The 11,287-nt window shown below is 43.4% G+C and overlaps 1 protein-coding gene across 3 annotated transcripts; it reads left to right on the plus strand.

Annotated features, from left to right (window-relative positions):
* The first annotated feature begins 423 nt into the window (after positions 1-423).
* ZNF488 (zinc finger protein 488) lies at positions 424-10,744 on the plus strand. 3 transcript variants are annotated; one of them, XM_075107702.1, is made up of 4 exons: positions 424-523; positions 2,816-3,038; positions 7,174-7,402; positions 9,330-10,744. In XM_075107702.1, the coding sequence occupies exons 1-4, from the start codon at positions 501-503 to the stop codon at positions 10,493-10,495; spliced, it is 1,641 nt and encodes a 546-aa protein (XP_074963803.1). In that variant the 5' UTR covers positions 424-500; the 3' UTR covers positions 10,496-10,744. The 3 variants fall into 3 exon arrangements, with proteins under 3 accessions (XP_074963803.1, XP_074963804.1, XP_074963805.1); XM_075107703.1 differs by lacking the exon at positions 424-523 and adding an exon at positions 534-618; XM_075107704.1 differs by lacking the exon at positions 424-523 and adding an exon at positions 647-929.
* The last annotated feature ends 543 nt before the right edge of the window (positions 10,745-11,287 follow it).

The raw sequence follows: 11,287 nt of genomic DNA on the forward strand, positions 1-11,287 counted from the left end.
ACAAACCAACCGTAATGGCATATTGAGTCTGCGGGATGTCTGAGTTTGGATAGAGGAAAGTTCTTTTAGAAAATCTCTGATATTCTTTATTAACCTGCATTTCCCTTATCCCATCAATCTAGGTGAACTAAATGGAACTGAAGATGTGCACATACCGATTCTTTTGCCGGAGAACAAATATTTGCCCCACGGTCAGAGACCTTTGCCATAGGGCAGTGCTTCTAATGAGGAGTGGTGGCTTCCCTTCCCCTCCCCAGAAGGGAGGATTAGCCTGCCGCCAGGCCTGTGGGACAGTGCATACAGGCAGAGACCCCCACGTCCCGGGGATTTGTCCTGCCCTTCCCTTTGGGGGTGGGGAAGCCCTTCTGTATTCAGGACTTGGGACAGTAGGTAGCACAGCGAGCGGGCCACACGTTGCTGGGAACTGCTGGCACTCTCACCGAGGAGCTCAGAAGAGCTGTTGGTGGGAGGTGTGGGCAGCGGGTGCGCTCTGGGAGCTGATGGTTGCAGATCCACCTTGCAGGTAACAAAAAGAGCGCTGAAGGATGTCCTGCCCCTTTGGGAACCTTTCTTCGGGACGCTTATTGCAGCAGAAGTCACTAGGTGGTGCTGTTACCCGTAAGTCTTACTCCCGGTATCAACCCATTTTCAGTCGGTTCCTGTTAGGCTCGGGTTTACGGTAGCTCTTTGAAAAGCTGCTGAAACAGAGACAGGCAGCAGCAGCTGGCTGGAAGGGAGCGCACCTTCCTCAGACCCGCGTATCTGTGCTTTGGGTGAGATTTCTGGAGGAAGGCACCGGCAGCAGGCAGGCAGCCCCCACCCTCCTCCTAGGAAAGTGTGTGCTCGAATGCAGCATCCTTCCCCGCTGAAAGCTCAGCTTTGAGGGCCCTGGATTTCTGTTTCCTCTGGAGGGACGGCAGGGCACCAAGGTGCGTCCTCCTAGTTTACATGGGGAATGTCAGATAAATTTCACAGAAAGGGAAATCTTAGTGAGAGCAGTTCCCTTCTAGGGTCGTAACTGGCTAAGTAAAATAATGTCAGAAGATATTAGGAATTTCCTGAATGTGAACTCTTTAGAAAAAGAACTGGCTCAGGTTATAATTTATTTCTAAACTTTTTCTTATTTAAAGAGACTTTTAAGCACTTTAGATCTCAAATTTATTTTCTGATGGTTTGAAACTTTTATTTTTGGGGTTATTTAAAATAAATATGCCTTCGCTGTTTCAACTTATTAAAAATCGGTGTAGTTTAAATGGAAACACACACTTACGTGTGAATATGTTGCATGTAATTAGGTACACCCTATATATTATACAAATGTACACATAGTTCCCATCATTATGTTCTCACACCAGTAGTAACTTCAGGAGATTATTGGAAAACCAGGCAATGAAACTCATCATTAACAGGGAGCAGAGACCTATTCTATCCTCCTCCTAGCGGCTAATCTCTGGTAAACCATCTGACCTGTTTTTTTACCCCTTTACCTCCCACTCTTTGCCTCGGTTGTCTGGTTTAGGCCTTCATCCTTTAGATGTTTACTACCTACTGGATATATAACCATGTATTTTAATATGTTCAAGGCTGGGCCTTAGGCCTTGCCTACCAGGAAGAAATTATACTGAATTAACGATACTGATTTAGAAACTGATTTAGTTAAATCAGTGCAACTCTCCTGAGCACTTTATATCACTTCAGTTTAAGTCATGAGTCAGTGAGTAACAAATCAATTGTGTCGGCAGAGAGTGAGAAAGATTAGACTGGATCTTCAGCCCTTCCATCTCACTGTTTATTAGGCTAAGGCCTCTTCAGGGCTTCTTGCCGTTCTCTTTAATTTTCCCTGCCTAATGGACCTGATCCAGCTCTCCATGGCATAAAGGAAGGTTTTTCCAGGACCTCCAGGTGGGAGCTGGTGATGGCAATATCTTTATTACAATCCTAGAGAAGCTTAGAATGACAAATAACTCAAACCTGCCTCTGCACTGCGTACAGAGTTCTCAGATTGTGGCTCATATTGCAGAAATCGCCTCTGCTCTGAAAAATGCAATATTCTACATTCAGGGCAGGAAAATCCATCCTCTGAAGACAGCAGTCTCTACTAACACTATGCTAAGAGTATCACCATATGAAGAGTCAGAATGTGATTTGATCTTTCCGACAATAGCAGCTAAGTAAGATCTGACATGTATTTTGAGATGGGATGAAAACAACCTTTTTGTCAATCCCCACAGATTTTGTGCATTCAGGTTGGATAGACTCGGGACTCAGGTTACTCCTGGTTTTGTACCAGCTTAACCAGAAACTAGACTAATGTTACACTTCCAAATCAAAAAGCACAGCTTTTCCAAAATGAGTTTCAAAAAGTGCTTGCTTTTTTTTTCTTGTTGTTTTTCTCCTTTTATGCCTTTCTTCACACTTCTACAAGCCACTAACAAGAAATAAGGTGGCTATCTGAGAATATGCTGAACGAGAATATACTGACTTCCACTCACTGAAAATTTTGCTTACTGTTCCCGAAGCTTCTTATTCCTGGCTGTAGACAGTAGCAGTGTAGCAGGAGCTGAACTCCTGGAGTGTCTGTCTATTCCAGAAAAGAGTAACTCACTTGTTTACAAACCTAAGATTTTGGTTTAGTGCAAAGTCGTTTTTCTCCTTCTGAACTGGGTGTTAATAAAGCTGTAAACTCCGTCACCAACAATGTCCTGGTATGCTCTTGCCATTCACCTACAACCCCTGGAAGTCTTGATATTGTAAGTAGTGATGCCCCTTCCATTTCCACCTCTATTCCGAATGTGATTTCTGATTTATTTTACAGGTTTATGATGGAACTTACATCTTTGCCTAAATTCCTTTGGACAAGTGACAGCAAACTGCTGCATCACCATTTTCCGGACATATTGGCTACCGTTCATACCACACAAGACATTCCTGAAGAAGTTGTTTTCGGACCGTGCGTCCTCCAGAACACCCTGTTGGACACTGTAGCTTTTATTGCTCTCAAGTGTTCTGATAAACGGAACGTCCATTATGTGTTTAAGGTAGGAGAAATCAGCATTTAATGTTAGTCATGTCGAAGAGGCTTACACTATCCCTGTGAAGGTAACTTTGCCAAGGGGTAGGTTTTCGGTTTGCTCGGCACAACTAACAGCTCCTTCAAAGGTGGGAAGTAGCGAGTGCGTTTCTGATTTTTGAGTCGTAGGCTGGAGGGACAGTTTTTCGTTGAAAACTGTTTCCTTTGCAGGAAGAAAACAAGTCCCACTTTTTTGCTGACAGTTGATGACCTGCTTCAGCACTGACCGGGAATAGGAGGAAAGAGGGATGAATTGTTTAGAAACTTCACGCTCAGGTTTCATCTTTACAAAGGACAACAGAGGCTTATCAAGAGGCGTGACAGCCCTGTGAGAGCAGAGAGGGAAGACTGTGGCATTGCAGTGATTCATGCAGGTGGTACATTCGCAGCATTTATGGATGGGCCCAAGCAAGCATGAACCCAGTTTGCTCGGTTGTCCATAAAGTAAAATCACAATGGCAGCGATCTCAGCACAGGCCGTATGAGCTGTACAGGATATCAGTCAGGCAACTAGCCCACATGATCTTCAGGCAGCCACAACTTATTGGTATTAATACATGGAGCTCTTAAAGTTACCTGAGATACGCCTGTCTGTTTTACAGCTGCACTTTTCAATCACTGCAGAGAAGCCACAGAGATTATGTCTGTGAAACAAAAGGAATTGTCATGTAGGGAAAGTCAGAAACCCCAGGACTGTGATGGAGTGTTAACTCTCCAGTGCTAGTTCCCAATTTTTTTTGTTCTCTAGCCGCCTTTTATCAGAACATTTTCAGTTGGACAATGCATAGTTTACATGCTGGCCTTTTACCTTGGCTTTCTGGGTCTTAGACTACATTTCAGTCACCATTGGTCTTGATGAAGACCTTACAATGTGAGGCAAACAAATTTCCCACATGCTCTGGCATGGATGGATTTGGGAGAGATCCAGGTTCTCCTAAGATTTCTGTGCTGTGGAGGAGCGAAATCCCAGGGAGTATTTGTAAAAGGGACGATGCAGCTGTTTGGAGATACCTGTTTGACACTTTTGCTTTAAACAAATCAAGAAAGAGGCTTCAGGGCTTTTCTGACTATTTGTTTGAGTCTGTGGCACAAATCTGCTTGCTTGGACAGTGTTATCAGTACTCCAGGAGAACTGTAAGCTGTTTGGGGAAAGAACTCTCCTGAAACGAGGCTTTATTTATGGAGTATTTCTGTATTTCTCCTGGGAGTTTTAGACTGACTGTAGACCCAAGAAAGAGCCTCAAAGGGTTTCTGCATTGGAAGAGTCCTCCAGAGGGGTGGCTTTAGTGTTTTGCTACATTTGAGCTAAGTAGTTGGATGCCTGAGTTGGCTCAGATTTCTGTCTTTTGGAAGTAAATACATCGAATTCTGTGCAAGTAGTTGTTTCAAATGCCATCAGTGGTCCCATATCCTGTTAGCTACCCATAAGTAAAAGTAAACCTTCCAGAAATCAGGAACTATTGTTAAGATCCTAACTCTGTATGTAGACAATTAATTAACAATTCAATCATGGTACTGTATTGTTATCATGGCACTGAGGTGCAAAACAAGAAATGGGTTTTGTTATGCTGGCTATGGTACAAACAGGAATGATTTGCCAAGGTGGAGTCGTCGCAGCGGAGGTTCATGTTCATCATAGTTTGGCAGCACTCCTCCAAGACTTGGGGGATTGTTATTTCTAACAAGGGTTTCCTCATCTTGGGCTCTTATGTTTAGTCCAAAAGGGAGTTCCATGTTTTTTCTCTCATCCTCTTGGAGACCATAATTTGAGCTCCTTGGGCCAATTTGTACACTTGGGCAAAGAAAATGCCTTGGCAACCTTTGGCACGGGTGGTTCTTTCCAGCCAACCATTTACCCCAGCAAAGCAAATGGTCCCCTTACAAAGTTGTCTGTCTCATTGAGTTCCTCTGCCCCTTACAGCTTCTTGTGCGTTCCAAGGAAGAGTCTCATTCTCTCCCTTCTCCTCCATCCTCTATCAAGGAAGCCACATGGCCTCTACAGCCCAGCTGTGACTGAGCCTGTTGGGCTGTGAAGCCTTTGCCTCATGTAAGGATGCAAGGGATTCATCTGAGGGGTTGCCATCTCTAGGGAGGGGTGGACTTGTAGGATTTGTAGTGTCTCTAAACGCATGGAAAAACTAAAGCTGGTGCATGCTTCTAGCTGACAGCACCCAGATCTTATGTTCTGTCCTTTACTTGTCCCCACCTACTTTAAGCTCTCTCAGCTCTTTCCCTGGAGGCCTGGTTCCTGGAGGAGCTGTGCTCCCTTTGACTTTGCTTAGAGCGCCGGGTGGATGCTCGGTATTTCCGAAACACAGAAACTAGTAAATGACAGGCTCTGTCATAGCTATTAGTTACAACCACTGTGTGTGGGTGGGTGTGCTGTGTCACTGTCAGTCTTTTGTATTTCTCAATCACTGTTAATTCCCATGGCGTTTAGAGCGAACCAGTTACAGGGCATGCTAATTTATTTTCTCCCTTATACTAATTAACTCTTATCCTAATGGTCCCTTAATATTTATATCTTGTATTCAAGCTACTAATGTGGTCATACTCTTCATGTTAGTTAATAGTCAGAGTGAGTCAAAAACAGAGAAAGAAATAGCCAAAATAGTGTTCCTGATACCAAACACCAGTGAATGGCTGCCCTGCAATGAGTGGAAAACAAAGAACTATACATTGCTCGGGGTGAAATTTAGATCATACTTGTCATTAGACATTTTTCATTTCCAAACTTCTTCCTTTCTAAACAATGACTTAGTGCTTCAAAAATTAGTTGAGGCTTTTTATGCGTGTAAATGTTGCCCTTGATCGCCCTGTGTTTCAGCCTCAAAGCTATAAAAATCTTCCCCATCTTTCAAATACTGCATAGGATATAGATCTGCTGCGGTAAACACCAAGGAAAAAGCTATAAAGAAATAAATAATTCCCTATACAGAGGAAATGCAATAAAGTAACTAAGATGGAAGCCACATACTGAATGAGGAAGACAAAGCCAAATGTTTTATATTATTTCCAGACTACGGTCAACCTGTGAGTGCATGACTCAGGAGTCCTGTGGAGAAAGTAGTACATGTGACTGAGGACTGTGCGGTAATATACGCACAGAAGGGAAATTTAATTTGAGCAATAGACTTAATATTATCTTTTTAACTTCTGAGTGCCTGGCCTGCAGTCTAAGCAAGATTTTTTAACTTAATCTGTTTGGTATTTCTGAATGCACACATACTGAAAGTAAATCAACCCCTCGTAACTCTCAGAAGTAATTTAATGAAAAATATAATTCGGATGAGGTTTTATCTGTTTAGATACCGTGAAATTAATTTAACTGGTTTATCAAAGGCAGGAATAGGAATATATAATTTTATTTCTGAAAAGGAAAGAGATCATATAAGTGCTTCTTAGTTGTATTTATTAAAACCTAATTTTTGTGTTGTCTAGCCAAACAGTTATGTATGCAGGTGTTGTCTCCTTGGGGTGTTGAATCAAAACATCAAGATTATTGTTACACCTCCTGATTACACCTGATACATTCCCTCTTACGTCAGTGAAACGCTCCACATGCAGCTGCCCAGAGAGCGTGTGCTCGAGTGTGGGCTCACGCTGCACTGATCCAGGGGGCTGTACATCTCACATCCCCCAGGCCACAGCACTCGCACCTCTCCTGACTCATATCCCATTTCCCCGTGGGAGTGAGACCCCTACTTATAGCGGAGCACACCTTCTGTACCTCTGTGATCCACACCTGACACAGCCCCATGGGACAACCTGCATCGGACGGAGGACATCACCCTTGCCGTGAGTGGGCTAGGGACGGACCAACATACCAGCACTGGCATTGCCATGAGAGGTTACATGTGAGCATCGGTGCCTCCTTCTCCCTCCCATGCAGCTTTATTTCCAGAGCTCTCGGCACTCACACCAGGGAAGTCTTTGCCTTGTGATGACTTTGGATTTGGTGACGCTTGGCATATGAAAGGGGCTCACAGCTTTGGCATATTGGCTCTGTGTGAGGCAGAAAACAGGCTTTGTTCTTGCATTAGATGGACATCTATTTGGTGCCAAGACCTGACACTTCACCTTTTTTGTGTCCCGTCTCACAGGTAGACGTTACATCGGTGCACAGTCCCACAGGACTGCCTTGGATGAGATTTGTACAAGCAGCTGCCAATAGCAAGGAGCAGAACTTGGAAGCTTACTTAGAAAATAGTCAGTTATATTATCGCTCTACCAGGAAAATCAACAAAAATGAGGAGCTGCTTGTCTGGTATGATGAGGAGCTTTCCAGCCTCTTGGGTTTCAGTGAGTTAAAAGCTCAGAGTCCCCAGAATGGTAAGTACTAAATTGTTGACTGCAGGAGTCACTGAGGAGTGAAATGAGTCTGGAACTTCATTAGGATGCAGTGATCTTGTAACAGAGGAAGTAAGACCTGTCTAAATCCTTACCTGGTCAGCTAAAGGAAAGACCTGCTGCTTTGGGGATTGAGCTGGAGGCATAGAGCAAGAACAGACGTATAGTTCTCAATGCCATTTTCATTGCTACTTTCCAGCAGAGGATGGTGCCCTAGGGATTAATGCTGAAATTTCTGAGCTATGTAATAGACATCTGTGCACCTTACTACTTGGAATCCTAAAAGCCTAAAATATCAGTAGGAAAGATGCCTTTTTAGCTCATTGAGTAGTCAGGTATAGGCTACTGTTCAGCTTTAAACTTGCCAATGTGCAGGGCTGTACAAAATACGTAACAACCCAAACAGTACTGCACGCAGCACAGTCTGCCTATTTAGCTTGGGACACAGAGGGAGCAAGGAAAAGGGCTTGATTTCTATGCTGAGATATTGCTAGGAATTTATTGCTCTAAAAGAAACTGAGTTGGCAATTGTTGAAAAAATACAAATCTAGATTATAGAGAGACCAAGCCAAGGGCGACTCCAGCTGTCATTTGCTCCAAACTTTGATCTAGTTAGACTGGGGCAAAACCCCTTCTACATCCCCTTTGGTTGATTTAAACACAGCTCATACAGCCTGGTTAGCAAAGGTGTAGGTTGGTAAAGGTATGAGTTGGTAAATTTATATGATAATGTACTTGCCTGTAAATTAATATTAAATTAATATAGACACAATCATAGCAGGAACCCACTAAATTGTTTTACCGCATTTCAGTGTACTCTGTTAGCTTCTCTGTAGACACGCACTGTCAGCCTCATGAATTTACCAGGCTGAAGTGTTTTCTACACAAGAAACAGGATATCTAAACTTAAGACTTTAAAATGGCAGGAATAATGTTCCACCCAAATCAGCAGCCTGATTTTCCTATAAAAAGTTCAGTTTCTGTAGTTTGGGAAGAGATCTAAGATGTGCTGAGCCTATAGATTAGGGTTTGTAGTTCTACACAACCAGTGTATGAACTTTCCTACATATCCCAGGCCTCAGGTGCTGTCTGGCATAATTTCCATTTAAAAACTGCTGTGTGTTGTGAAATAACGTAGCATGGATATTGTTTACAAAGGTTAAGATGGGCAGTACGTGTCTTGGTCACCAAATTATGTGCTGTCTGTTCATGGGCAATCAATCATCCCAATGAACCAGATATGCAGTACTTCCAAAGGCCAGAAGGAAACTGCCATGCCAATGCACGTTCCCCATTCCTCCTGCCCATCACTGGCATTGTTTCACTTTGAACACTATTTTCCATGCCACCGGCATTTGTGCCTTGAGGTGTATAGCAGTTTGCCAAATGAACATGAGTAAAGGCTTCAGGAATTACTGTCAGATGATTTGTGAAAGGTATTAAACTTCCAGAGTATCCTATGCAGCAAATAGAGGCTCATGGGAAAATCTTTGAGTCCAGGTCTAAACCACATTTTTAGTTGGGTGTACAGAATTTAATATTCAGCCTCTATTAAAGCCAGCGACTTAGGAAATGTAGACCCAAATCTGGTTTCAGACTTCAAATTGTCATAAAGTCCAGATGGTTTTTTCTAGACCATTGTGTACTGGCCATTTTACATAAAACAAAGTTGGCTTGAGAATCTAAATGAGAGCGTTTCTGCAAGTAGCACATGGAGGCAAATATGAGTGAACTATCTTCCATAGCAGCAAGAGGCCTGATTCTGCACTGGCATTAGCTTTACGGTGGGTAATCTTGAATGACCCAGGAGGTGTTTCTGGTTTTTTTGTTTGTGTCAATGACAGGGTCAGGATCTTCATCCATTCGTGATTCTAACTTTGCAAAACTCATCTGCTGTCTGTTTCTGCAGAGTTGAGATGCCAAGAATGCAACCGAGTCTTTAAATGTGAGCATTCCTATCTCTCCCATGTCCGCTTCCTATGTGTCCCAGAGAAGAGCATCCTGCTATGGAGAAACTTCCAGAACCCTAAGACTGAAAGGAGCAACTTAGCTGAGCAGACCACAAATTTCCACAGCCTGGCCAGGGATCTCGAGATCAAAATGGCAGCTTGTAAAGATGATGCCCATGGTCTCATGGGAGAAAAGAGAGCAAAATCTGAAGAGGCTGAGAACAACAGGAGCAGGAAAACAGTGTTGTTGGAGAAAACCAATAATCTGAGTGAGGAACATAACTGTGGGGGCAAGGAAGAGGTTGGGGGAGAGCACGAACTGGCCAGTCCTTTCTGGAAGCTTAGTTCAGGGAGGCAGTCAGCTAGGAAGGATGCTTTAGAGCAGAAGCAGAGCGCTTTCACTGAGGTCAGGAGGATGAAGGAGAAGCTGAGGAATGAGAGACCGAAGGAGCCAGAACAGGAGGATGGCACGGTCCCACCTGGTAAAGAGCAGGTATCAAAGGAAGTGTTGCTGAACTCCTCTGGTAGTGCATTCTCCTTTGTGTGGCCCACCAGAGCCCGAGGAGAACAAAAGAGTGCTTTCAGCAAACCCAGTAAGTGTCTAACAGAAAGAGCTGCAATTAATTCTTCTCATCCTATGAGTGAGTCACCAAAGAGCCTGGGGGAGCTGTCTGGCTTCATTGCCACCACAGACATCATGTGCTGCAGCACTCTTCTCAATTCCAAGTTCTTTGTCAGTGATTTGTGTAATGCTCAGATGCTGCAGACAAGCATCACTCGGAGCAGTGCTTTCCCATATACCTCAGAACCGTGGCCCAAGCGAGCGGGAGGACAGTTACAAAACACAACCACCACTTCTTCCTCCTCTTCCTCTTCCTTGACGCTTCTTCCCCCCACCTTCACGTCCTTTGGAGTGGCTGCCCAGAACTGGTGTGCCAAATGCAACCTGTCCTTTCGCATGACATCCGATTTAGTCTTCCACATGCGGTCGCATCACAAAAAAGAATACTCCTCAACTGAGTCCCAGTGCAAGAGGAGACGAGAGGAGAAGCTAACATGTCCCATTTGTCACGAGTACTTCCGAGAACGCCATCATTTATCCCGACACATGACTTCTCATAATTAGAGCTGTGCAGACAGACCTCACCAAGGGACTGGGCAGGCTGGGTAAAGAAGGGGAACATGATTCACTTGTATTAATTTCTTTTTGAGTTTACATTCATATCTTACAGGAATTCACTGTTTACAATAATTTATAATAGATGCTTTGCAAAAAATATAAAATGTTGACAAGAGTCTGAATGGGTTGTAAGTTTTGAAAACTCAACTCAGCCCCTGTCAATCGTTTTTCAAGGAAATAAAATAGTGAAATGAATGCACATGCAGTATTAATTCTCAAAGAGTTGGGAACAAAAGTATTGTTTTGCAAACAGAGTTTTCTTTGCCTGTGTTTGATTTGCTGGTGTCTGTGTAGTGCAATGTAAATACAAAAGTAACAACCACCTCATTGAATGAGGAATCCTGAAACACTGAAAAAATCAGAACTTATATGCTGGAAGACGTTACTGTTTCTAGCAGCTTTGGTGGACTCTTATCCTTTACGTTAGCTGAATCAGCTCTCTCATCAGATTTGTGAGTCTGATATTTTGAGATATAAGTAAAAAACTTATATCTCACTGTCTCCTTGGCTCTGAAAGGGACTTGAAGTTAAGACTTTATCTGAAATCTGTGATCCTCAACAACAGACCGCGAAAGAGGATGTGACCTGTAAATCAGTATATCTGAGTTCTGTTCTAGGCTCTGCCACTTTTGAAATATCTTTTACAAAGTCAAATCAATCTGGATCTGTATCAAAAGGTGACCTGTTGTCAACGTTATTGTGTAGACAGGGAGCACAAATTCTGCCCTGGTATGTGCA

The sequence above is a fragment of the Phalacrocorax aristotelis genome, chromosome 12 (genome assembly GCF_949628215.1).
Source record: "Phalacrocorax aristotelis chromosome 12, bGulAri2.1, whole genome shotgun sequence".
Taxonomy (NCBI): domain Eukaryota; kingdom Metazoa; phylum Chordata; class Aves; order Suliformes; family Phalacrocoracidae; genus Phalacrocorax; species Phalacrocorax aristotelis.